Source organism: Polistes fuscatus, unplaced genomic scaffold (assembly GCF_010416935.1).
Source record: "Polistes fuscatus isolate 324 unplaced genomic scaffold, CU_Pfus_HIC Scaffold14, whole genome shotgun sequence".
NCBI lineage: Eukaryota > Metazoa > Arthropoda > Insecta > Hymenoptera > Vespidae > Polistes > Polistes fuscatus.
This window is the reverse complement of record NW_025113042.1, coordinates 3,978,091-4,004,594: the sequence shown is the minus strand read 5'-3', so window position 1 is coordinate 4,004,594 and position 26,504 is coordinate 3,978,091. Positions and strand designations below refer to the sequence as shown.

General features: G+C 29.6%; 1 protein-coding gene and 1 long non-coding RNA gene across 5 annotated transcripts; one reads left to right on the top strand and one right to left on the bottom strand.

Moving 5' to 3' along the window:
• Nucleotides 1-521: 521 nt before the first annotated feature.
• On the bottom strand, nt 522-25,718 carry LOC122514096 (hepatocyte nuclear factor 4-gamma-like). Of its 4 annotated transcripts, none has more exons than XM_043630752.1 (8): nt 25,643-25,718; nt 19,325-19,435; nt 6,743-6,947; nt 6,094-6,206; nt 5,875-6,011; nt 4,758-5,022; nt 2,014-2,166; nt 522-1,731 (listed from the first exon to the last, which is right to left on the bottom strand). In XM_043630752.1, exons 1-8 carry the CDS (start codon nt 25,674-25,676, stop codon nt 1,217-1,219), a joined length of 1,533 nt encoding a protein of 510 aa, XP_043486687.1. In that variant the 5' UTR covers nt 25,677-25,718; the 3' UTR covers nt 522-1,216. The 4 variants fall into 4 exon arrangements, with proteins under 4 accessions (XP_043486687.1, XP_043486688.1, XP_043486689.1 ...); XM_043630753.1 differs by having other exon boundaries at nt 6,094-6,188; XM_043630754.1 differs by lacking the exon at nt 25,643-25,718 and adding an exon at nt 20,203-20,412.
• Nucleotides 3,279-13,888, top strand: LOC122514097. Its single transcript, XR_006302941.1, has 2 exons — nt 3,279-3,636; nt 13,829-13,888. It is a non-coding gene; the product is annotated as an uncharacterized LOC122514097 (long non-coding RNA).
• Nucleotides 25,719-26,504: the final 786 nt, after the last annotated feature.

Here is a 26,504-nt window from a genome sequence, read left to right as displayed (position 1 = left end):
AAATATAGTCTTTAGCGTTTAATATAAAATTTTGTTTCTTTATTTTTTTTTTTTGTTTCTTTATGTTATTTTTATTTTATTTTATTTTATTTTATCTTTTTTTTGTATTTTTTGTATATTTTAAAAGATATATTTATAACAAAAATATTTCCTTTTTTAATTAAAATTATAGAAAGTAGCGTTACGAAATTATATAAAAAATATATTTTAAAATTCTTGCACGTCTCATTAGAATTGTATACATTTCGATGTCATCTTTTATTAGCCGTAAAAAAAGCTTTTCATCGTTGATTAGCTCGATTATTAATTACCAATTCTTTTTTTTTACTATTTTTCATTCAAGAGAAATAAAATATATAAAAAAAAGGAAGAAGTTTAAAAGATTAACAATGTCCGTTTAAATGGCGTCAGCTTATGACGGAGATGCAATCTTATCTCTTATCCCGTTTATCTCTTCAATGATCAATCGTTATTTATACAGGTGAGGGAATTTAATTTGAAAAATAAAAAGGCGGCCACACACATAACTGAGCTATTGTAAAAAAAAAAAAGAAACGAAGAAAAAAAATAGAAAAAGAAGAGTGCCACTCACATCTTCGATTATGTCCGATAGATACGTGAAACGAGATAAACAATTTTCGTTGTTCGATATCTCTTATAGATAATTCACCACGTCACTTTCGTAAACTTATCTTTTCGATTTGAAATAATATTTCTTAATCCGCATTTTTTCTCCTTTTCTTTTTTTTTTCTTTTTTTCGAAGGCGGCCTTGAAGATTATCGTAGTTCGTGATTCAATGCTTGTAAGAAAGTAAACATGTAATTCGATGATCGATAATAATACATCTTTTAAAACCTTTCCGTTTGATTGCTAACAAATATAAAAAAAGAAAGATGTCTTTTCTATCAAAAGGGAATGATCTTTGAGTAACGGACAGAAAATATTTAATTACTTTTCCTTCGCATTAGATCTAAAAATAAGGAGCATCTAAAATTCTGTACGCGTAAAATTATACGTGGATGGATTGAAAAGTTTGAAACATGAAAAAAATAAAAATCTATTTTTTAATTAGACCCCGAAAGAAAATTGTTTGAAACCACCCACGTGTAATGATCGATGAATAGGAAAGGTATAATTAAATAATTTCTGAACGTTGTGTATGAAGAAGAATAAAACAAAAAAATCGGTTTAGTAAATAAGTCCTTCCCGATCTAGTCAGAAGGTTGATTCTGGTTCAAGGCTAGGTTCCTGTTTAAATAATCTGAAACCAGTAACTGAGTTTGCATCGTCCTGTCCTCCGAGAGATACGAGATCCCTGATGATAAGAACGGGACTGGCAGCAGATAATATTTGTTCTTGGGGACTTATTGGGCCACCAGCAATATTAGAAGGTGTCAACGGACTTGTAGGACTTTCGTTGCTGCTTACGTAACTTCCAGGAGCATTTGGTATTTGCATTGGTGTTGAAGTTCCGTTCAATTCGGTAGCTGCACCACCGAGAAGCATTTCTTGCAGGAGATTGTCTATGTGAGTTACTCCGAACAATCTGACGAATTGGATTTGTTCAATCATTTGCCAAGAGATCGATTGCAGTGCCGTCAATGTCAATAATATTTCCCCAAAACGACCACGGCTTTCGTATTGACGATCGCTTATATAATCCTCCAGATTGACTTGAATTTGATAACGTATGTTCTTGATTCTTGTTGTCTCGCTCAAACCTTTCGCGTCTATGAAAAGAAAGATTTTGTATATTCTATTGTTAAATACATATTCTTATGATTTTCCTTTTACTTTTTTATTTTTCTTTGCTAGCACATATATATATATATATCTAAGACGAGATTGTCTCAATTAGATCTAATTTATCGTTTAGACTTTAAAGAACCCGCGTGTGGTGGTGTATATGCCGATGGAATGAATGATTTATTATTTATATATTTTTTAATTTTAATTTTCTTTAATTTCTTAATTTTTTTCTTAGTGTTACGATTATTGTTCTGTTTACTTACATGGATCAAAAAACACGATAGCCTTGAGACAAGCAAATTCGGTATCATCCATTTGGATGTCGTTCAACGGTTTCACAAGTTCCTCCATTACTCTCGAACCAACTTTGCTTATGTCCAATTCTTGATTACGTCCTTCTGTTGAAAACGTTATTACTGATAACCACGGTTATACTGTTCCTTTTTGAATAACCACGACTGAGTCCGGCGACAATGAATCTCATATTTTCTTATTAATTCTTTTTTCTTTTTTGGAAAGGGAGGGGGGAATCTAAACTCACACAAAACCATCACCATCCAATCCTCTACTGCATGCAATCCGATCAACACTAAACAATAATTCCGGACTCAGTCAACTAGCTACAGCCCAAAAGTATCGTGCAAATATATTCAAACGAATCGTTCGGGTATTTTTTTTTTTTTTTTATTATTCTTTTCTTGCATTCATTTCTTTTTTTTTTTATAATCTAGATCGATCTCTTTTCGATGAGAATATTTTTGTTGTCCGAAAAGAAAAAGAAATGCATAACCCGATCGATTCTATGCGAGAACAACGTTATACAGGACGAGCATCAAACTTTTCCACACGTTTCATGAAATATTTTTACTTTCATTTGCATTTTTGTATATTTTAGACAAATACACTGATAGTTCTGTATTGAGTGAACAAGATTTGTAAGAATTATTCTGATACACATACTGTAATATTTCGTTTGTAATTTAGTATAATTTATTAAAGTATGAGAAAAGTTTTATGCTAATCCTGAATATTCCAATGCAATTATTGATTGAAATATAACGTTGGTGCTGATTAAATATAAAGTATAAATGTAAGCATTCCTTTCTAATTGCAACAATAACCTTTTACCACATGTGTAGATAGAAAAGTTCTCGTTGTTTTTTTTTTGTTAGTAACAAAATGACATTACAAGGTGCATGTATCATTTACATCCAGCTAAACTCACCCGTTTAATTATCATTCAGCAAGCAAGACCTGTGTTTGGATAACACATGTATGTACGTATGCATTTACGTTTAATAAGAGACAAAATATTATTTGGACCATTGTTCCATTCGTCTATTTAATATTTTTTTTATCTCTCTCTATATAAATATTTATAAAATCAATTATTTATATAGTCTCTTTCTCTTATTCCAAAACTATGTGCATAATTTCATCTCGTTTAATAGAACGAAAATTTGAATTTCGATAGGATCGTATTATTTAACAATTAATTGTAAATGTTAATATTATTTGTCAGAATAAAGAAGAAGAAAGATACGATCGATCTCACGATGAAGATTTAAAATAAAATAAATTCGCGTTAAATAATAAATACAATGGAGCTCGTTGATTCGTCGTATCTGCTAGACATTTCTTTGTCATTAAAAAAAATAAATAAAAAAGAAAGAAAGAAAGAAAGAAAGAGAAGAAGATGAAGATAAAAACGTTGCATAATAATAAATTGTATAATAAGCGTAGAAAGATGGAAGGACAATAATCATTACGATGAATCGACTATCGAAAAAAAGAATTTTCGATGATAAATAGACGTGGCAATGTTGTGACATGGGGTACGCGACGCATATAACCAATTCGAAGGCCACATTACGTAAGGATAAAAGGTGAAGGCCGCAAATCTATGTGTATATGTGTATACATTTTTGTCAGTATGTATGTACGCGTGCGTGTGCGTGTGCGTGTGCTTGTACCTTGTGTGTTTGTTAGGTTCTGCTCGATTCAACTTTTTAGCGGGGAGAATTAAATAATTCGTAGCTTTAAGTAGATATGCACATACATATATACATAACGTTCGTATCGATGTTTGAATAAAGTATAATAAGACAAAACCATGGTAAGGGTTTATCAAGAAATCGATCGACGCGTAAAGGATAATGGGTACGTGTTTTCTTCCATTCCTTGATATCCTACTTGCTCATATTATTTTTTATTTCTTTTTGTTCTTGATCTCCCGTTCTTTATTCTTTCTTTTTTCGAAAGGATTATTTTTCTTGTATTTTTTGTTTTTACAACATTTACATATATGTATTTATTCGTTTCGCCATTCGAATTATACACATTTTCATGAGACAATGTAACAATGGTCATACATATTTGAAGACGGGAATCTTGAAATCTTTCAATGTTGAATAAGATATTTTTGATTTGAATATTTTTTGTTTTTGTTCTTTTTTTCTTTTTTTAAAATGTTAGTAGAAAAATCACACAATACCCATTTGTACCGATAATAATCGTGGACGAGTGGATTGAATCGAACAAGTTAGAAACATTTGTTTTAGCGTATTTCATTTGTAATATAAATAATAATAAATATAAGGATAAATAATTACTATTTTTCTCCGTTCTAAATTACTTGTCACATGTGTACGAACGTTCGCACGCCAAAATTAGAATAATAATTTGGTACGATGTCAACGTAGACCATTTTTACCATTTGAAATAAAAATATCAAATAAAATTCGATAATTATTAAAGCAATACTTAATAATTTGTTCGATTCATCCCGATTCCGTCGTTAATAATCGATACAATTATAATACAAAAAGAAATTAATAAACATGCAAGAAACAATTGTAAGCGTTCGAAAGAAAAAAATAAAAAAAATCAAATAAAAAACAAAATCAAAACACTAAACCATTAAACCAAAGTAAAAAAAAAAAAGATCGTTAGTTAGACTACGTTTATATATAATAGAGATCATTTATTATCATGGGATTCAGCTTACCAGGACAATTTTTGGTGATTATACAATTATTTCCGAGCAATAATACGTCCTTAAGGTGCATACTGCGTCTTGCAACACCAAGTAGTAGGTGTTCGCCTGCATGCGCCCTTAATAATGCCACTTGGTCGTCTAGCGTGAGCTCGGTAAACGCTGGTATGTATTTGGCCCACTCGACGAGGATCAGCAATTGCTGCTTCATGCTATCGCACACGTCAGTTATGTTTGCTATTTGCTTCATGCTAAGATCAGTTTCGTTGACTGCTGCCTGTTAAAATAGTCCATTAAATTGTATAGTTTGTTCTCACAGTTCTTTTTCTCTTTCTTTCTTTTTATTTTAAATGTTTTTTTTTCTTTTTTAATTCCCTCACTCCTCCCTCCCTACTCTCTCTCTCTCTCTCTCTCTTTCTCTTTTATTTTCTTGTTTATTTGTCTATCCTCCTTTGATCGAAAGTGCTCTTCGTTCAACCGGACTCGAACAGCTCCGGTTAGCATAATTGGCTCATGCCAAATGTATATATTTTTAAACATGGCGTTTAATTAACGATCGAGAGGTAAACGACCGATGCTTCTTTTTATTCTCTTCTTTTCTTTATTTTTATTTTGTTCTGTTTGAAAGTAGATTCAAAGAGGAAGTAATAATAATCAACGTGGAATCAATGAACTTATAGATCGTACACGAGGATCTAATTTAAATTTTAATATTGGAAAGTAGAAAATAGATAGAATTTTATTTGCTAACATAATTTAATATATTCGAGTTATATAGATTTTTATATAAAATACATTTTTTGTTATTTTTTTTCAAAATTTGAGTAATCGATTAATCGTGACAATTGGACGGAAGGAAAAAAACGACAACGGATGTTTAGCTTGTGCGAAAACAATAAAAACAAGATGGAAACTTGTACAATAATAATAAAAAAAGAAAAGAAAAAGACAAAGAGAGAGAGAGAGAGAGAAAGAGAAGAAGAATCTTTCTACGTATGAGAATAATGTAATATAATTAAATAGCTTGCGATTATGCAGGCCGTAGCCATTTTCTTGATACAACGACGCATTAACGAACGCAAGTTCCGATTATAAATATTCAGCTTGCCCGAGGTTAAGTTATACTGACCTCTAAGGTTGATCCTACTTGTCTACTAAGCATTTCAGCTTGCAATAACGTATTAGTAGATAGTCCGCTAGTATTGTTAGCTTGTTCTTCATAACTGGGCCTTCTACAGCTAATTCTATCCCTTTCATTTTGCACAGCTGTATTAAAAGAATCAAAAAAAAAAATATTTAACTCATATTATTAATATTTCTTTGTAATTATTATTTTGTTCGAACAAACCTTCTTTCTTCATGCCAGCTTTGAAACATTTTCGAAGTCTGCAGTATCTGCATTGATTACGTTTGTCCTTGTCAACAATGCAATTCCTGTGAAATCTGTCAAGTACAGATAAACTTAAAAAGAAAGATAACTTTACGTAATAAAAAGTATAAAAGGGTTTTTGCGTATTGTCGACCATACATTGGAAACCGTTAAGAACAAAAAAAAAAAAGAAAGAAACAATACGTTTAATCGAATGAATTGAAAGTAATTTTTTGTTGTAGAAACAAAATTAGAAGCAAAAATGAGCTCTGCAAAAGAATGACATTGTAATTATTTCCTCTGAAAAATTTTCCGTGTCGATTAACGATACTGACAAAATTTAAATTGCTGAGTTCGGTTATTTGATTTTTCGATTTCCAGTCGACTTTGTCGACAATGCGCAACAAATCAAAATATTTTTAAAGCGACTCGCGAAATGATCATCTGCAAGTAATTCGATAAAAAATAAAAAAAATGTCATGATTTGTCTTCGAATAATGGGGACGCGTTATTTTTACACGCTAATGATATTTTCTTGCACAATTTAAATTATATTATATAAGATAAGATAAGATTTGCAGTCTCGTTGTAATTAGAAAATTGATATGAATAATTTAGTTATAATTACCGGCATGAATAGAGATGATTTTTCCTGACTGATCTTCTAAAGAAACCTTTGCAACCATCGCACGATGCTGCACCATAATGTTTTCCCGTAGCTCGATCACCGCATATTGCACAATGCTGAGATATGGCATTAGTAACACCGGTATTTGGAAGACTCAAAACCGGGCCCCCTGCAGCTCCTCCAGTACCCATTCTCAAATCGTTATCTAAAAATAAATAAAAAATATTATAATAAAAAAAAGAGTCGTATGCGTGTGCAAATATATTAAAAGGAAACTAACATTCGACAAGTGATGGGAATACATTACATTCAATTATACTTATACTTTTTTATGTTTCACGCGCAAAATTATACATTTGCAAGGATTTTTAAAACATCGAAATATATTACACGGTATATATTGCACTCGAAATAATAATAAATAATACATTATACGGAAGATTAATTAATTGTATTTTCGAAATCTCGTTGCCAGTAAGCAACTTGATGATCGACCGTAAACATAAATAAGTGTATATGGAAAATAAAACTTGTATATACTTTTTTTTTTCACGATATCGCATAAAAAAAAAATTAGATAATAGGAGAAACTGCTTTATGCGTATATAACACTTCGACGAATAATTCTACGCATCGATCTTTAATTTTTTTATTTTTTTTTATTTTGTTACACGCGCACATACATATATATATATATATCATGTATACATTTTTTTTGGCTTTTGTTGAAAACCCAGAGACAGCGTTCTTGTTGCCGTCGCAGAAGTCGGAGGGTCGCGATAACGCTATCACTGAAGGCTTTTTCTCTCTCTCTCTCTCTCTCTCTCTCTCTCTTTCTCTCTCTTTCTCTCTCTCTCTTTTTCTCTCTTTCTTTCTTTTTTTCTTTCTTTAAAACATTAACTACGCTTCTTCTCGGCATGCACTGTTCACGATCATGGAGAATTTTGTAACGATATTGCGCGTATTTTGCAATGAAATTTTTCCAGTTAACATTTAAAACAATAACTCGAAAAATATTCACACAACAATTATTTGAATTAAATTATTTTTGCTTTTCAAATAAATAGTTTAAAATATATATATATTCGTGTTGAGAGAAATTTGTGTTTTATTTTAATAATAATATTTCATTCGTATTTTCTCGCGTCTAGCTTTACGATTGGATAAAAAGAAAGGAAGAAAGAAAAAGAAGTCGAGTAATATGTTTTATCCTCGTTATTTTTTCTTGGTTTAATTTCTTTTCTTTTTTCTTTTTTTTCCCCCTTGCATTTTCTCTATCAACGGTTCGTCCTTTTTATTTTTTTATGCAGGGTCATACACTCTTATAACTACTAACGGGTGAAACAACTTTCTATTCCTAAGATTTATGATCTAAATTGTTTGAAATATTTCATACTATGTATGTATATATATATCTATTACGTTTAACGATTTCAACATCTTTTTTCGGATTTTTTGTACGTTTTCTTTTTCCTTCAACTTCGATATTATAGTTTCATACGCTCTTATTTACATTTTTAAAATGTTCATTAGAAATCTCGTCTGTCTTGTTTTGTAGATCGAAGGATCACGATAAAAGAAATTTCTTTTGGGTGAACGCAGAGTTCGAAATAAAAAATCGTAAAAAATAACAAAAAATATATATGGTGATTAGGTCAACACATAGATCCGCTATTATTGATATATATATATATATGTATGTATGTATGTATAATAATTAATAATAATAAATACCGAATTTTTTTTTTTTTTTCTTTTGAGATAGTTTATAATGAAGGCTCATCGTAAATAATTGATTTATTTTTTTGTATTTTTGATGATATGAAATAACTCATGAGTTTCGCCTTGTACATATTAACCATTAAATACTTATTCATTATTATTATGTAATATCATTCTAACATAAGATATGTTATTATGTAAAATCGAATGCAAGCGAATTATGCTAGTTAACTTTCATATGTTTTCTTTTCTTTAATTTTTTTCTTGTTAATTATTCCATGATTAGATAAAACATCGACGGAATTTTTACGTCGATCAATTGTAATAAATATTATTATTCGTAATTAAATTCCCTATTTCATCACATATAGTCGCACGTGATAAATTCGTCTTTCATTCAAATATTTCGTTAAAACAATATACTCGTCGTGATTTTATAATTCATAATTTATTTAAATGAGAAAAAATATTTAATGCATAAATAATATTAACCGATAGAATCTAATGATCCGAGCCAATGAATTAAACGAACTGTTTACACTCGATTCCTAGCATCTTTTACTTCACGTGATCGCAATGTTGAATATTTCAGGGTCAAATAGTTTCTGAGATATCTTGAAATTGAACTTGATCGACGCGTAAAAAAGAACAAAATACACGAATAATAAAATATTTGATAATTAATAATATCTAAGGAGAAAAATTTGAGTCGCGTAAAACGCGCGCGAAAATTTATTGCAAATTTACGTATTACAATTATTACACGAAAGGTTAAATTAATTTGTCGCATTTTGTGCGAAGATGGTAATGAAATGAAATATTTTTCTGGGGACAAAATAGAAGAAGGAAAAAAGGAAAAAAAACGAATGACACCGATCGGTAATCGATGTTCTTTCTCTCTCTTTTTCTTGGCGTACGTCCCAAGCGAGTTTGGATATAAGTCGGTCGAGATTATTGGCGAGATTTAGAAGTTTGCTAGTCGTTAAAAAAACACGAAGAGATTGTGCCAAGGCCGATTTCGAAGTAGATATCATCGAGTATCTTTGTCGTTGGGCAACCGAAATCAAATTATTCTATTCGGTTTTTAAGTTTCTCGATTTATATCCAAAGTTACTGAAATAATATATTAACGTTAATTATCGAATATAATGAAGCAACAGAATTTAAAAAAAGAAAAGAAAAATAATCAGTCTAGTTATACTTTAGATTCTTCCTTTTTTTTCTTTTTTTTTTTTTTTGTAAAATAATAACGTAATGAATAGGTCAATTTTAGATATTCTACGATCGTCATAAACGCATTATAATATTTCAAGTACGTCAAGAAATATGTACATAGAGAAACAAAAAAAAAATATTTATTTCATGGTCATTAAATAAATGCAGTAAGGTGCATTAACGATACTGATCGATTCTTGCTATTGGTGTAGCCTGTCCATTTTTTATCATTGTTTTGTTACGTTATTATCGTGTATGGGTTATCTCACAAGGCTCTTAAACAATTTACATAATTAACCCTCGAACGACTAGATGACATTGAAACATTAATTCTTGAAAAATTTGTACTTTTCAGTCATTATTCGTGTTGCTTTTCTTTTTTTGTTTTACATTTAAACTTTAACGCATACACACAATTTAATACATTACAATTATTATTTAAGATAAAACTTAACACTTTTATGCCAATTACAATGTAATATGCTAATTTAAATCCCCTTCATAATGATCGAAAAAAGGCGAGTCCAAAAAATCAATAAATTTCTTTTTTTTTCTTTTTTTTGTGTATGTGCATAAAAGGTTCTAAATAACGACGATTATGAATAAGATTTTGAAATATAATAACTACTGTCGATTCAGGTCGAACATTGTAAAGAATCGGAATATGGAAGAACCATTGAAATGACCACGAACATATCGCAATAATATTTAAATGACCTACTTTTAATTTGTATTGTTTCCCAAGCAAAACTAAAAAGAAAAGATTTTCGTTTCTAATGTATCAAGATTCGAATAGAAAAATAAAAGAAAAGAGAAGTTATGCAATTGATCGATCGAACTAATAAGTATAATAAACCCTTTAGTTTTGAAATAATTCTGACGTTATCTCACCGTGATAACGCTCGAATGTGATATCCGTTTCTATGCCGTTATAGAAAATAATTTCTAAACGCTTGTAAATAGTTTAAGTATTATTAGAAACGTATAAACCGAGGGGAAAATATGTGCTAGAACCTTGAATAATTCTTACTAGATCCGATCGATATGCAATTTCGTTCCATTTTCCTCTTTGCAAATTATTATTTCTTCTTTTTTTTTTTTTTTTTTTTTTTATTAATGATTACTTAATATAATATCTCACGTTGTTGCAAAATATGAAGAAAAATTAAAAATGTCTGAGAATGTTTTATCCTTTCTCTTTGTTTACTTTACTTCGATTTCAAAATTACGATTCGATTATATTCTTTTTTTTTTTTTTTTCTTTTTTTCTTTCTTTTTTTTTCTTCTAGATATCGTGTTTACATTTTGTTTATGTTTTTAAAACATTAGTCACATCGTTATCGAATCTATCTCGAACGCAGGTGCACGAATATGTCAAAATAAGTCGAAATATTTAATTATCAAAATTATCGTTAAATTCGTTCATCAGTTATTAAAGATAAATCAATCTGGACAGTATCGCATTTCTAAGCAATCTCTGTCTCCTCGAAGATTTGATAGGAGTTGGTTCAATCATTCGAGATCGTTCATTGGAAATTATACGAAAGAAGAATTAATAATCGAAATCATAGATCTAATTTTTTTTTTTCTTTTTTACTTAACAATCTAATTTCATTTAATTTATTTCGTAATTATTATTACCACGATAATAAAGATAATTCTCGTCAATGACAATAATTTGACGACACGTTTGCGATTTTTATTTTATATTTATTGTAAGTATTTTTAAAAGACACATCATAGGGGGAACGTGTTCAATCATATTTCGAGTATCGTATATTATAAGATAGACAAACAAAACGATGGAGCAAAAAATATAGAAAATCTTTCGAAATCGATGTTTGTGCAATCGACGCCGTTTATCGTCTTATTAAAACAGATTTTTGCATATATGATTCGCGTTGGGATAAGGCTACAGAGGTGAAAATAAAAAGGAATAGAAAGAAGAAGAAAAAAAACCGCAGGTGTCATGGCATCATTACGTATGCATTTAAACCTGGCAATTACCATATGGAAGTGTCATTCAAGTGGCTAGTTGCAACCGAAAAAAAAAAAAAAACAACAACGCGACTATAAGGAAAGAGAGTAGATATAGCTTTATCTCTCTCTCTCTCTCTCTCTCTCCTTTTTTTTTTCTTTTACTTTTAATACAAGGATGCTAATGCAAACAGTAAGATACATACGCGTTCTATACGATGATCGATTTAACGTAAAACGAACGATGACGCGACGTTACTCTTTTATCTTTTATTTCTTATTTCATTTTATTTTATTTTTTATTCCCCCGTTGTAGAAAAATTTCCACGCGTTTCCATGCAATTTGAGATTCATTTGAAAGTTAAAATTTGTCTACAAGTTGCGTGTAAAACATACGTACATGTATATATATATATATATATATATATATATATATATATATATGTATTTGTAATGAATATTTATTATTTGCTATTATTATACATTTTTTTCTTCTCTCGGTGATACTATTCACGATTCCATTAAATTCAAGTTGCTTAAGAAATGCATTTATTTATTTGCGCATTTAAACTATTCATTAGAAACTTAACGTTAGTTTCGAACAAAAGAATCATTGAAAATTCTTAAACATTTTTGAAATGGATAACCGGTGAACGTTTTCCTTTCAACAAAATCGATTCTTTTCAAATAACGTAGTTTAAAAAATTGATTTCAATAGAAAGAATAAGAAAAGGATAATGAGAATGATTGAGAAAAGCAAAAAAGAGAAAAAAATAAATATCATCTTCCCTCTCTCTCTCTCTCTCTCTCTCTCTAGTTGTCATTACTTTTACGCAATAAATTGAACGACCTTGACAATAAAAAAAAAATGCTGAATGATAAATTTACGAGAAACGAGCCAGATTTGAAAACAACATTGCATATTTTGGACTTTGCACCGACAACAAAGAGCCAAGAAAAATAATATTAATGCGAACAAATTATTAATACACTTAATAAACAAAAATTAATCGATTATCGTGCGAGGACTTTTGTAATTCGTAATCTTTGAACAAATTTGACAAGCTACTCGTATAATAACAAAGTTTAACAATATTCGTGCATAAATATTATTATTAACGCGTACGCGTATTTAATCATGAGAAAAATAAAATAGAAAGAAAAGAGAAAAAAAAAGAAATAAAGGAAGGAATATTAACGATTGGACTTAAAGAAAATTCTTCTAGAAATCAATAGGAATGAAAAGGCGACATTTCGAAGAACCCGTTGGCGCCTCATGAATCTACACCGGTTACGTCACAAGCCTGCGGTTTTGCTCGTCATCACGCGTCAGCATGATTAGGATTCAAATGAATAAAGAGAAAAAAAGAGAGAGAGAGAGAGGGAGAGAGAAAAATGGGATGTCATTTGACTATGTTATCCAGTATTAATAAATGACAAATACAATAAATCTAAAACAAATTTGATCTCTAATCTTCAATATAATTTGATTAATTGAATCATTTAATTATTCTCATCCTTATTAGATATTTTTACCAAAGTAAAAGAAAAACATTATTCATTCGATTCTCCCTCTCTCTCTTTCTTTCTTTCTTTTTGTCATTCACTTTTCCCGTTTCATTCATTTTCATTAAAGCGATAAGAAAAATTCGCAACGAAAGAAAACGAAATAAATCCTTTCGACAAATGCGAATTCGATGATAGAAATTATTTTTTTTCCTTTTATTTTTATTTTTGAAGTTATACTTCTTTTTTTGTTTTTTTTATCGTCTCACGATAATACAATAAAGAAAAGGTAATGCTTTTTTTTGCGCACGAATATAAATAGAAAAAAAAAAGGAGTAGCCTACAGGAAAACATAAATCTCTAACGATAAAAAAAATCTAAGCTAATGATAGGAATGTATTAATGTATATGTATGTGAACGTAAAATTTAAATCTCTTGATAACAGAACACACGTACTGAATATGACCTAAAAATAAATAGTTCACGCGAATAGATTGCTATAGGTAATTAATAATTATTGTTTAACGCGTACGAGGCATGCATACGTGTACATACACAGACGTATACATACATACACACACATATATATATAGATAGAAAAACATTTATTATATATCTATATGATACGTAATCGAATTTACATTTGTTCTAATTCTATTTTCTAGATTTATCCGGAATTAATGAATTAAACGAGGAAAATTCGTTGCTTTAATGCGACTTTTCATTAATTATTTATTAAAATTTTGTTTTACCCACGTCATCGTCGATGAATTCATATAATATTTACGTATTCTTTATATGCGTACGTATAATTAATACAAAATTTCTTTTTTTTTTTAGATCGATAATATACGAAATACATAGGAATTATTTTTATCTTTATAATTTTTATCATTTATAAAAATTATATTTTGTCAAGTCGTGTTAAAATGTATCATAATTAAGAGACTCGACAACAATTTTTAATCTCGTTTCACGAAAGATAGGTATTTTTTTTTTTTTTTTTTTTTTTTTTAGAACTATGCATCTTTTTTATAGTCAATAAAAAAATGTAATCTGTCGTGTCTGTCAACTTTCTCGAGTATTCGATTTATCAAAGATTATTGGATTTCTCATTTATGCGCATACGCGAGCAACAGGTGTTTTAAATACCTGCACGAGTTCGACTCTCTCTCTATTCGAAAGATTTCTATCTCTTTTCTTTTCTTTTCTTTTTTTTTTAAATTATTATGTTTGGAATATATATATATATTTATATATACGTATAAAAATTAATATTATACCCGATTTTGTTTTAATTAGCAATGTATTTTTTAATCATAATTTCGTAAACGTGACTTATTGAATAACTGGGATGCGTATTTCCAATTGACATTTATAATATTAATAGAAAAAGAGAGTGAGGGAGAATAAAAATAGAAAAAAAATAAATATTTTACGATCTTTCGTTAAAATATTCGGTTATTTTGAATACGAACGTGAACCAAAATTCTACGTGTTAAATTCTCGACGATATTTTATTTTTGCAATACTCGACGACACTTGCCAAACAGAAGAAGAAGAAGAAGGAGAAGAAGAAGAAGAAATGTTTCTCAATACGTTAGATACGTTCAAATGCAAATTACGCGAAACGAAACTTTACGGATTGATTTTTTTTATCGATTTATGAGAGTAATAACGTTCGTAATTAAATAACAAATATTTATCGTAGCGTTTTTACGTATGTCAATAATTTTAAATAATAATTCTAATTTTTGTTCTCAAATATATTTTACCACCCTCCAACCATTTCTCCTTCCTCCCCATCAAATTTAAGTTAAACGACCCAATACTGTATACATAAAGTAATATAAGAAATGAACTTCATTATGTATTCTAATCTTTCACGAGTACGGTACACTTAGAATGATTAGAGAAAACTTAGTATTAATTTAACATTAGTCCTCTCGTATGTCATGCGTCCGGTATATTAATTTCTCTCATTCGATCGCGTTCCACCGATTTTATTCGTCATCATTTTTTTTTCTTGATCTTATCGTGCACGTCATTCCAAGTTAACCGCAATAATTCGCATCCTAGATACAATTTTTTTATTGTTTCTTTTCTTCTCTTTTCCATTTTTCCTTTCTCGGACAGCGCATGACAAAAATTCGATATATTTCTTTACTATTAATAATAAAAAAAAGAACACATACTAGTTATCTTCTCTATTATAAAAGAGATCAATCAAAATGAAAGAAACGAGATAGATAAATAGATCAAGATAACGATCGACAAACACTTTACGAATTGTTTGTTAATCTAATTGTAATATCCTGTTTTCTGACATCTTCGAAATGGAATAAAACGAACATTAGTTTTTTCTTTTTATATTTTCTTTTTTTAGTTACGAAAGGGACGAAAGATAGGAAGGTAAGCTAGCTCGTTCAGGTGACCAATTGATCTCGACGAAGCTAATGCCATAGCGATTGCGACACTAACACACTAATACACATACACACACACACATATGCAGACATGAGAAATTAACTTTAGAATCGTCGCGTGCGTGCCACTGTTATATACAGTCCTACCATGTTACGTAATGGCTTTTCTTTACAATCGGTAGTCAAATAAACCGATAAATACGTGTACGTGTGCGTGTATATATAAAGGGTGTTCTAATTTAAATAATATCATTAATAAATAAAAATTAATTAAACCAATAAAATTATCATAGGATATTCGAAGGTGTAAACATCAGATTGCATAAATTCAATGAAATATTAATCGATAATCGTACCATTCATTTTTATATTCAAGTATTCAACAGTTCTCTCTGCAAAATAATGACGATAAACGTTTAATTTTATCTTGAAATATTTATTTATAAAATCAATGGGATCAAAGATATATGATCATTTAAATCGAGGCACCCTATATACGTGAACGTCAGAAAGGGAGAATCGAACGTGTCGTTGCTGTACCAATCTCCGATGCGATTTATTAATTATTTATACGATTGTCATATGTGTGTCTGTGTATGCGCGTACGTGTGTGCGTGTATAACGTCTGTGTTCCTATATCTTTCTTCTCTCAAGCCTTTTAAAATTCTATGCCGACGACATTGAAGCTTTTTTTTTCTTCTTCTTCTTCTTTTTCCTTTTAATTCTTTTTTTCTTTTCCTTTTTCTTTTTGAAAACCACGTAAGTTCTCTTCTAGACACGTCGTATGCGGAGGTTACTATGTTTGTCTAGGCTGTTAGCACAGGATTAGCATAATCAAATACTTTTGTCAGGAAGACGTGTGTATTACCGCTCGTTGCGTCAATTACATCGATCTGAAAATGCGCGTCTTTTTTACTTACGAGGAATTCCCTTCCCGTCGTTCAACATTTTTTTTTCTTTCTTTTAAGAAACGAAGAAGAAAAAGAAGAAGAAGAAGAAGAAGAACGAGTTAGACATTAATGCGAAATTATTTTTCATCTAACCTCATCCTCCTCGATCGTCTCATCTCATCTCATCTCATCTCATCTCGTACGAGGAACCAACGAACAGAGTCAAATATTTTATCACGATACAAACGGTATTATTATGTATTAAGTATGCAAGTATTACTATGCGTGTATTTGTACATCCCCGAGGTCTTTTCTCTTCACTTTAAAGATTACGTGACAACGTTACGAGGCCTCTCTTGTCCGATTTGATTATTTTCAGGAAATTAACTATATAAAAGAGGTCGTGTGTGTGTGTGTGTGTTACTAGTTCTTACGTGATACAAATCAATTCAATTACTTACGAGATTTTTCAATTTGATTTTCTTGTTGTTTAGAAAGAAACAAAATGTTTATTAGATTCATTATTATTTATGAATATTCGAATTTTATATCAATTGATTGATCACAGGGATAATGAGAACGCGATAATATCTAAAATCAAGTTAAAATCAGGATCAATACGATATTTAATAATCTTCTGAAAATGCAATAAGACATTCTTTTGTATCTTATTTACGAACTCGTTAAATGACCGTAACGGATCATTGCTGGTTTGCTTGGTTCACCGTCTGTATTGGAAATTTCCAAGCATGGTGATCGAACGGTTCACCCAATACGGCTTGGACAGTCAAGAATCCTGTTTTGAGTAGTCCCCCCGAACCTAACTCTCGGTGACTTTCATTTTACGAGTCGTTGCAACGAGTTGTATTAATGATTCGAGTACCCAGTCGAACAAGATTAAACATTTTAACGAACATCATGTATATGTATATAGTATATACTATGTCATAGTGCATGGGTACATATCTATAGTAATATTACAATTTGATTAATATATAATCATTTTAATAATTATTTATAGCATATATTATAATACAAATTCTCTCTATATATAGTTCATTATATTATTTATTATTTTTATTTTATATTGAATTATATGATAATCAGGTCTAGAGGAAAAAGGTTTCTTCTGTAAATTTTTTTTTCTACGTGTTTTATTTATTGCATTGCTTTAAAGAACATTCTGCATATACATAGAATTGTATTCATATACGTGCATTGATAAATTAATTCTAATTCGTATGTGGTTTTACAATACATGCATATAAGCTCATCCATGTATAAGAATGCGACTATATATATATATATATATATATATACAGTACACAAGAGATTCCGCGATCTAAAACATACATACTATAGGACAAAGTTTCGAATAATTCGAAGTTAAAGAAAGAAAGAGAGAAAAGAGTTATTGACCGGCGCAATGCGCTTGGTACCACGTGTTAACAAAGGTCGCAACAGTTCCGGAGAATGCATCATACGTACCCCTAACTCATCAACTCCTATTGCATATTAATATAATCAAGTATTATTAATATAATTTTTGTATTCAAATATTATAATCCAATGAACTAAATTCTTTTCATATTTCATTTATTCATACTGTTTGAAAACGTTTCATTTCTTGACTGTTCTAATCCACAAACACATACACACATGCACTCTCCTCAACCCCAACTCCGACCCCATCCCTCCCCATCCCTCCCCATCCCCGTTCGTTCTTTTACATAGACTTTATTTTCAAAATTTAATTTCAATACACAAAAGTATATATATAATTACGTGAAAGGTGGTATGTCATTGATGATTGAAAAGACCAATCCAAGATATGGTTACGCTACTGGGAGAGAACCAATCACGTGCACGCACACGCGTGTCGCGAACTGCATTAGCTTTGCTCGGCGCCAGACTTTAATACATGCAATACGTATTCTTCTTACAAGAACAACAACAACAACAACAACACACAAGGATGAGTGGAATATAACGCGACAAAGAAAACTAATGAAAATAATCGAAATAATCATTACGCGTAAATTAATATTATTTATCTATATTCGTGTTATAAAACGTACGAGACAAAATTCGTTATTCTATTATCGTTTGTTGACTATTATACTTGTCTATTATATTCTCGAATTAAATCCAAAAAAACATATCTTTTCTCTCTTTCTCTCTCTCTGTTCCTCTGATTTTTGTTGAACAAAATAAAGCGAAGTAAGGACAAGAGAGAACACAAAAAAATACAGAAATATACAGTAAACAGTAGATGAAGATGATAAGGAAATCACTTGACGTGACAGTAATAAAAATCGTAATATCGTTAGTGCATATACAAACGTTGCCAGGAGAAGAAGATCGGTCTCGTTGCGTTCTAGTCACTGTTCCGACGATATCGTCAACGACAACGACGGAAGAAGAAGAAGTGGTGGTAGTGGTGATGGTGATGGTGGTGGTGGTGATCGAGGAGGAGCAGGAGGAGGAGGAGGAGGACAACGACGATAAAGGGAGGAGAGAAGAGTGACTAGAGCGAGATAAACTCATAACGATTGATAATACGACTCCCGACGTTTTGCGTTTAACGTTTCTCTTTGATCGAAGTTGAACGAACATGTGAAATTTTAACTCATTCTTTTTACATTTTCATTACAAATAATTACCTGCATGTAATTTTGATTAGATTTCTTTAACGAGACATATAAAGGAAAAGAAATAAAAAGAAAGAAATTTGTTAGATAAACACGCAAGTAGAGGGGGGCATAGGTGCCAGACTTTATGCACATTTATTTGTCAAAATATTATCATGCAAAAATAAAACAATAGAAAAATTTGACAAACGTACCTGATAGGCCCATCGTGAACGTACCAATCCCTGAGATTTGACTATTGAATTGGTCAACTGTTGGTGCCGGTTGTTCGGTAAATAACACTTTTGCTTCCAATCCTTGATCATCTATCAATCAATAAACATGTTGATGTTTTTCTTAAATCAATTTACACAAGTTTATACATATATATATATATATGAATGTTTATTTCTTTAATGTGCTTTTTTATGTTTCACTAGACTTTTCTTTTTGGTTTGTTGTTTGTTACGATAAATTCGTGAATAATTATAGATGTTTTTGTTTTTCTTGTTTTTTTTTTTTAAATATGATAGAAGAAGAAAAAAGACACAGGATATAAGACGACGGTAATGTTATGTCACAGGTGCTGGGCAAAAGCTACGAGCACATATTCTCTCATAGTCGATTTACTGTCTCACACTCTTCTTCTTCTTCTTCTTCCTCTTCTTCTTTCTCCTCTTTCTCTTCTTCTCTGTTTCTTTCGTCCCTACACCCGCAAAGATCACGAAAATAACTGTCCCTCGTTTAGACGCGGAACGATAGTCCACTCGATTTGCACGCATCGAAAGTTTACTTCTCTCTTGGACATTTGGATTATTTTATTTATTTTCTCTTTCTCTCTCGATTATTTATTTGATTTGATTTTATTTTTATTAATTTCACGATATATACACATTAATTATAATATATATATAGGATTGATTTTAAACTACTACCACGATGACAATTACTACTACTATTACTACTACTACTACTATTAACGAGAACAATAATTATTGCAGATAAATACAACGACAAAGACGACGACCACGACACGATTATAATAAAACAAAAAAATAATGAAAAAGAAAAAAAACAAGATAACGTTAATGACCTTTGCCAGACCTCACGGCGGTCCGGTGACGACTGGCAAACAGCTGTAAACGTAGACACGTTTTGCGTCCGTGGTGTTCCGTCGCGAAGGAGTGGGGAACCCTTGCCCCCCTATCTCTTCCCTACCTCCTACCCAACCCTACCATTTACTCCCCGACCCCCCGATCCCCGTGCATTACCGTCCCCATTCGTTCTTCGTCTAAAAGTTTCTACGGTTTTGTAGTGTCAATGCAATTCTTCTTACTCATTAACCATTTGTTGTTATTATTATTATTTTAAATACTAGGAACGAAACCACGAAAACGTTCGTTCGTACGTTCGTTTAATTATTTATCCGGTAGTTAGGTAAGCGCGTTAATTTATTGGTTTCAAATAGTTTGTCAAACGAGACAAGAATTTTTTGTACTTTTTTACTTTTCTACGAATGTTCGTTACGGCCGATGCAATTCTTTACTCATTTGGTATTATATTTTATTATTATTATTATTATTATTTGAACACTACGCGTTGAGAAGATCATCCATTGATTGATATTTTTATTAAAAATTTTTCGAGTAATTATAAAGTTCATGCAATTTGTGCAATTTTTGCATTTTGTTTAGTCGTCTTAGAAAATCGACACGAGTATAATTCTGTCGTAGCTTTTTTTTTCTTTTTTACGTCCACGTTTTAACGTCAACGGTTTAACGTCAACGTTTTAACGTCAACATTAATTATTTATGTTATTTCTTTGATATTACGAATCGATCTATGTAAAATAAGTTCATTAAAATTTCTTGTTTTTATTTTTTCTTTCTTTTTTAACATACTACTTAAGTAGTCAAATATATTCGGTTTATTTAGCATTAATATCTGTCTATAAAATAACACGTGCGACAAACTAAGCTATACTCGTATTATTATTTATTGCTATGATTTATATATTTTCGTATTTATATAAAAATAGAAATAAAATTTAATTGGAACACGCGTTCGGATAAAAATAATTCAGGACTTTCTATATTTTTATTTTGGATATTAATGAATATATGCAAGTTAAATCGACTCGTTTAAATATTAAATAATAACAAAATAATCTGCGTACCGTTTCTAAATCAGTATCATTCGTTTCTTAATTGTCGGATATCAAAAAACAAAAAAACCGGAGATAAATGAAAGAATTAAAATAATGATTATATATTTTCCACTATATACAAAAAAAAAAATAACTCGTTAGGCGTATGAAAGGATCAGAATGAACGTCATGCAACTGCAATTATTATCCATTTGTTTCCTTATTATTATTATCTTGATATTCTAAAATGATTCGAATTATTTGTATATATGCATAAGTTTTACAAAAAAAAAAAAGTAACATATAATAATAATATACGATAGATAAAATAGAATAGAAACAAAAAAGTATCGGACAAAAGTAGAAATAGAGATAGAGAGAATTTGTTTACTTATCGAAATACTATAAGAAACATAAGGAAAAACAATAGACATAAATAACAGAAAAATAATGTTAAAAAAGATAAGAAAGTTTAAAAATTCTTACTGCACTTCTTTTTATCGATTAGTTCTCTTATTATCGGCTTGATACTTCAAAGTATCGCACGTGCAATTGAATTTTTTTTTAAATATTAACTAAATATAACATAAAAGAGAAAGAGAGAGAGAGAAATACTTTAGTTTAAGATCATCGATATTAAAAAATTCCCTTCCATTTAACATTTATTTTATATAATATAATAAAAATATATATATATATTAATCTGCACGTCAGTTATTACGTTGAAACAATTTTCAAAGATTCGCGCAAACGTAATCATCGTCATCGGTTGTTACGTTTATTAAAAATGACTTGAAAAACCGTATAAAGAAACTTAACTTATTCGATGTTATCGCAGTTGGAAACAATTAATTGATTTTCTATAACACTTATATACAATACACAGGTATATAATAGATAAGAAATTCTCGATCGTTTTAATCGAACACACCCGGGATTAACGTTTTAATAAACTAATTTATCTCACATATCAAAAGATAGATCGATTAACGTTCGGTATTATCATCGCGAATCGTTAAAGGAAACGGTATTTGTGTTGTTTAGTAATACAATTTAATTAACTACAAATCAATTTTCATAACGCGTCGTCATGTATAAAAGCAAATAACTAATACGAGATTAATTCAAATAAATGAATAAATCGAATGAAAAATATCAAATTAATTTCGTGCTTAACAAATGCAAATTTGTATCTCGTTAAAAAAAAAAAACAGACACGTAGGAGTACACAAATGTAAAATAATTCAACGATAAATAATTATTATTAAACAAAACTAAATGTCGTGCAAATGGAATATCGTCTAATGAAGATAGAAATTGAATAAAAATCGTAATCAAAGGAAAAAATAAAACGTTACCAATCTTTTCTCCGATTTCATCGAAGTAAAATCTTTTTAAATACACATCTACACATATACACGCAAACATATAAATATTTATATATATATAATCAATCACGAACGAATCAGAATCGATATTCCGATAAACTTGTCTCTTAGTTTACTGACAAAGAACAGTAATTAATTTCACATTTTGTTTCTATAAAAGGAATATGAAAAAAAGAACTAAAATGAGAAAGAATAAATCTAAGAGAAAACGAGAGAAAGAAAAAGATAGATAAACAGAGAAAATGGTGCATAACAAAGCGATCGAGTATATAAAATGAGTCAGTTTTAGTACGATAAATACCAAACCACGAGTGTGTTCTTGTTCCTGCTGACAGACAATGAGACACCCATAAATGAATCATTTCAGTTTCATTTAACGGATTGTAAAGGGGTGTATTTCTCTTTCGTGGCTTCTTATATTTCCGTAAATCATTCTCTCTCTTTCATTATCAGTTTATACGTCACAAAAATTCATTATGTTTTTTATGATATCATATTTTGAAGAGAGAAAGAGACAGAGATTGATGAAGAGGAAAAAGTCTTTTTTATTAAACTAATTTCTTTTTTTTTAAGTGTTTATTTTATACTTATTGTTATATTATATATATATATATATATATATATATATATTTTTACGTTAATTTTGTATTCTTTATTTTTTTTTTCTTTCGCATCACATTAAATTTTATTAATATTTTACTAGACGTTATTTTGAAGTGAGATTGATATATATATATATATATAAAAGATTGTTCATTTATTATATTATATTTTATTGAATATTTTCATACTACTTATGTACCTTTATCTTTCCCACTTTGTTTTTTCTTTTAAATTAAATTTCATGACAATTTCATTATAGAAAAGAGAAGAGAAGAGATAACTTGTATTATATTTTTTTTTTTTTGAATATTATATTTTATTTTTTTACTCTTATATCTTTTTTTATTTCACTTTTTCTTTTAATATTTTTACCATAGACATACCGTCGTAAATCCTATAGAAACGTGTGTATTGTATGATTTCTTCTATAATTATAATCTTAACGCATAAATATGTAGAAATATGCTACGTCATTTAAAGAAAGAGCCTACGTCTATCGTAAAATAATAATATTCTTCTTTACGTATGGATCATAAGCGCGAATACGCAAGGTCCATAATTAATTTGTATAGTTATGTCACCTTGTATGTTAGTTTGAAAGTAAATAATGCCTTGGAATTCGCATTTGAAATTTCTAACAATTTTTATGAATCTTTTTCTCTCCCTCTCTCTCTCTCTCTCTCTCTCTCTTTAACATTAGTAACATTTTTTCAATATTTATATCAATATTTTCGAAAGATCGCGAATAAAGCGAATGTATTGTAAAAACATAGTCATCGATAAAATTCGAACTCGTGTATTTTTCCTCCTCCCCTCTCCACCACCCCCCCTCGCGCGTAACTATAATATGATTTATCTATTATTTTCTCTCATTTAAAAATAAATATGAAAGTAAAAAAAAGAGTGTCTGTCTAGCATAATATTGCTTGGATGATTAACAACGCGGACGAATCCATAGTAGGTATTTTCTTTTATTTTACGTAATCTCTAACGCAACGGCAAGACTTTTTTTTTTTTGTTTTTTTTTGTTTTGTTTTTTTCTTTTTTCCCCCCTTAATAAATAAGTGTTAAAAATAAAAATCTACGCGACAACGAAATGATCGTTAAAACACGTGAGTTTTTTTTTTTTTTTTTATTATTTTGTCTCCATCTAAAGTGTAATTTTCCGTTCTAAATCAATCTTAGAGAATTTCTATTTTACCATGAAAATCTATTCAACCAAGAGGAGAAAATTTATTTGAAGCTTTCGATGTATTATCACGCGTGAGTGTTATTTACTTTCTCTTAAGAAAAAAAAATCAAAGAAGAAGAAGAAGAAGAAGAAGAAGAAAAAAACAAGATCTTTACTTCCTGACACGAGATACATTCTCTCTCTCTCTCTCTCTCTCAATTCGTAAGATAAATCATTTTAATAAATTGTTTTCGTGATTAGACAAAAATTAGTTTTAATTATATCCGTATGGTTGATGTGTTTTATCAACGATATCTATCATTAAAAATTTATCATCTATACAGAGAAGAAGAAGATGAAGAAGAAGAAGAAGAAGAACACCTCACAAATTTGTATTCAATCTTTTGAATAATCTCAAATTATTTTATATAATAATTGATTAATGCAATATTTAATATAATTAATAGTATCATTTGTTTTTTTTTCTTTTTTCCGTCAATCTTATTGAATTTCTTTTTTTACCAATCGTCTCCAAATTATTCATTCCAAATTAGCGTTTTTTAAATTTATGAATTCGAATGATGGAACGTTTGTTCGTACAATTTATTTCTTATTTTAAGATTAAGTAATGTTCGTCAAGAGTCTCTTCTCCTAAGGCTTTGAATAGAAATGAATAAATTGAAAAATTGATTGATTTTTTTTTTTTTGAGTGGTTGAGTGGGTGGGGGGGGGGATATTTCTCATCTCGTTAAATTACGTTAGATATTATAAAACATCATAAACTTGTTTTTAATCGAATATTACTTAATCTTAAACATTGATAATGTTATTGGCACATTTGTCAATTAGATAAATTAAAGAAAATTTCAACTGTTTTTATTTCATAATTATAAACAAATTTAACGTTTATCCGTCATTTTATTTATCATTTTGTTCAATTCAATTGACGTCAAATCAGGAAAATAACACTAACAATATTTTTGCCAGATTAAACGGTGTTACAAATTTTTGATATCCAATTAAAATTAAAAATAAAATCAATTAAGAATAAAATATTTTGCAATCTTTTTTATCCAAATGATCAAATAAGATTATGTTTTGCACGTATAGAAATTTAAAATTTATCCTTTAGACAAACGTACCAAAAGAGAGAGATTCTATTATTAAAATTAAATATAAAATATTAAAAAACACAAGAAAATTGAGAATATTATTGGATACTTACCAAAAAAAGATAATACATCGTCATCTAGTCTCATATCTTGTAGTGTTGGTATCAGAGTCTCTCCATTGACGAAAAAAGCGTTTAATGTGCTGTCAAGCATTAGGCCTTAGGAAGCTAATAATAATAAAAATAACGTGTACACGTAACATGAATCTTTTAGTTTATGATAACAACAATTAAAAGAAAAACAAAATAGAAGAAAACAAAACACAACGATTAACACGTGTCGAACGATTAATAATATGATTTTTCTTGGAGTGAGGGGAGGAGGTAGAAAAACTTGTCGAAAAATGTCTTTTCAAATGTATACTCTCGAAAACACTGAGTTTGTTCGATTGACAAGGACGCGAGATGATACGATGACGCCGAGACGACAAGACGACAAGACAAGCACTCTCGTCGGATTCAATGGACGGACTAAAGCTAAGCGTGATCTAGAGTTTCGGTTCTGATTGATCTTCGAGTATGTGAGTAGTGAGGGAAACCAAGTGAGTAGTCCCCGAGTAATCTGATTTGTTCCTTTCCAACTAGATACACACGTTTACATGTATATATGTATTGTGTTTGTACGGTTATATGTAAACTTACATCATATCGTGTATGTATATGTGTGTGTGTATTTATAGGGTTGTATCCAGTTTACACTATATTATATTCACGTATGTCAGTTCGTATACAAGTTACACTATCTTTATATTATTCGGTCGTACACGTGAAATATCCTTGTGTTTTGTATTTACTTTATATTATATTATGTTTAAATTTTTGTATACACTTACTCCACGTATCGTGGAACACTGCACTCAAATAAATAACGTGGAACGATTAAAAAATATAAAAGTGTTGATTTAACGTTAACAAC